This window comes from Pistacia vera, unplaced genomic scaffold, assembly GCF_008641045.1.
Source record: "Pistacia vera cultivar Batoury unplaced genomic scaffold, PisVer_v2 Contig432, whole genome shotgun sequence".
NCBI classification, from domain to species: Eukaryota; Viridiplantae; Streptophyta; class Magnoliopsida; order Sapindales; family Anacardiaceae; genus Pistacia; species Pistacia vera.
This window is the reverse complement of record NW_022196260.1, coordinates 436,704-438,851: the sequence shown is the minus strand read 5'-3', so window position 1 is coordinate 438,851 and position 2,148 is coordinate 436,704. Positions and strand designations below refer to the sequence as shown.

At 50.0% G+C, this 2,148-nt stretch overlaps 1 protein-coding gene across 1 annotated transcript; it reads right to left on the bottom strand.

Moving 5' to 3' along the window:
• Positions 1-879: 879 nt before the first annotated feature.
• Positions 880-1,884, bottom strand: LOC116143690. The gene has a single exon (XM_031429130.1). The coding sequence runs from the start codon at positions 1,882-1,884 to the stop codon at positions 880-882; it is 1,005 nt and encodes a 334-aa protein (XP_031284990.1).
• Positions 1,885-2,148: the final 264 nt, after the last annotated feature.

Here is a 2,148-nt window from a genome sequence, read left to right as displayed (position 1 = left end):
CGATTCGGTTCCATTCTGGTGCAAACTTCCTTCTCCTCTGCTTTACTGGTGGGTGATTCGGATCTACCTTTAGCTGATGGACCATTGCTTTCGGACTGATTCCGATCATGTCAGCATGGGACCAGGCGAAGCAGTCTTGGTTTTGTCTAAGGAACTCTATCAGTTTCTCTCTTGTCTCGGGCTTGAGGCGGGAACCTATGTGGGTCTTTCTCTCAGGGTCGTCTGAGTGTATCTGTACTTCATCCAACTCTTCTATTGAGGGCTGATCTGGCTTGGTTGGAGGGGTTAGATGAGACTGTAATTGCTATGAGGAGTTACCCTTGCTCTTGAAGGCGTTCTTGTAGCAGTCTCTAGAAGCTTTGGGGTCGCCCTTGATCTCTCGTACCCCCCACTTGGTTGGAAACCTGATCGTCTGGTGGAAGGTAGATGAGACTACCCGCATGTCGTGGATCCAGGGTCACCCCAAGATGGCGTTGTAGGGGGATGGGCAGTCGATCACCAGAAAGACGGTCTGTTTATTTACTCCGCCGGCATAGATAGGAAGGATGATCTCCCCGATAGTGTATTTCTACTCCGAGCTGAATCCAACCAGCAGTGTCGGTCATCTATCAATATTTGCTTCTTCCAACCCTATTGCCTTTACTGCTTCGAGGAATAGGATATTTGCTAACGAACCTCCATCTACGAACACCCTTTTCACTAGGATGTTGGCTATTTGTAGGGAGAGGACTAAAGCATCGTGGTGAGGAATGGCCAGGGTGACCGGTTCGTCATCTTCGAACTGAATTACTTGATGAGAGTATGACCTCGAGACCGGATGGATGGACTGGACTTCATGGTGGTGGTTGGTTCTAGCATACTGCTTGGCCGATGAGTAACTTACCCCACTGATTCTCCGGAGATGAGCAAGCAGAAACCCTTCGGTGTGGGTTCTCGCGAAGGGGGCGACGGCTCTTTGGAGCCCTTCTGGCTAATGATGTTTTTCCCCTTGTCAGTAAGTAGATCACAGAGATGTCCCCTCTTCAGAAGTGTGGCAACCTCGAGCCGCAAGGCAATACAGTCTGCGGTGTTGTGCCCGTGATCGTTATGGAACTCGCACCAGTTGGTTGTGTCTCTCCTTGCCTCGGGATTGAGCTTACCAGGCCACTTGACGGCGAACCCCATTCCTTTCATTATCGCTATGACCTGGGTTGGTTCGACGATGAGGTTGTACTCTGGTATTTTGTGCTGGTTCGATCCGAAATGCCTGTTATCATTTCTCACGGGTTGGCGATCATAAGATTTTCTGGTTCTGCCCATAATGCGTGCTGGAGGTTGGTAGCGGTGCTCTACCGGTCTAGGCTCTGGCTTCCTGTCGCTCCGCCTTGGTTCATATCTGGAATGGGCAGCTCGGTTCATCTCATCTTCCTCCCATCTTATCTGGATAACGGCTCGGGCCAGAGCGTCTTCCATTGTGGTGCAGCCCAGCTTTGTAAGTTCTTTATATAGTTCTCCGTCTGGGAGGAGGGCTTTTCTGAAAGCGTCCACAGCAGTCTCAGGGTTACATGAGGGAATAGAGATCTTTTCTTTGTTGAATCTGCTAACATATTCTCTTAATGGCTCTCCCCTTCTCTGGTATATTCGGTACAAGTCGACTAACAACTTCTCTAGCTTCTTGCTGCTGGCGAACTGTTCCACAAAGGTGTCGGTAAGCTGAGCAAATGACTCGATGGATCCGTTCGAGAGGTTCGTGTACCATTGGAGCACCGGGCCAGACAAACTAGAACCGAAACTTTTGCATATGCAAGCCTCTCTAAGCGGTCGAGGTATGGAGACTGTGAACATCCGCTGCTTGTACGAGGCTATGTGATCATCCGGGTTGGTGGTACCGTCATATGGTTTCATGTTGGGGATGGTGAATTTCTGGGGCATGTCAGCCAGGGCGATCTCATCCACAAAGGGTGAATCGACGTAACAATTTGGTCTGCTCTTCTTGGTTGGGATTGGCATTCCTGGAATGCGTCTCATTACTGCCTCAACGTCAGCCAGTCTCTTGGCCAGTATTTGTTTCATAGGGGAGGGGGATACTATCAGGTCATCTCGTCATACCGGGTCTGGTACATTCCGTTAGGTCATCCCTTGGTGGGTAGTCTGATAAATCATTCCGTC

Bases quoted from the DNA above. Each gene is read 5' to 3' on its own strand.
- LOC116143690 (XM_031429130.1), bottom strand. From the start codon at position 1,884: ATGAAACCATATGACGGTACCACCAACCCGGATGATCACATAGCCTCG.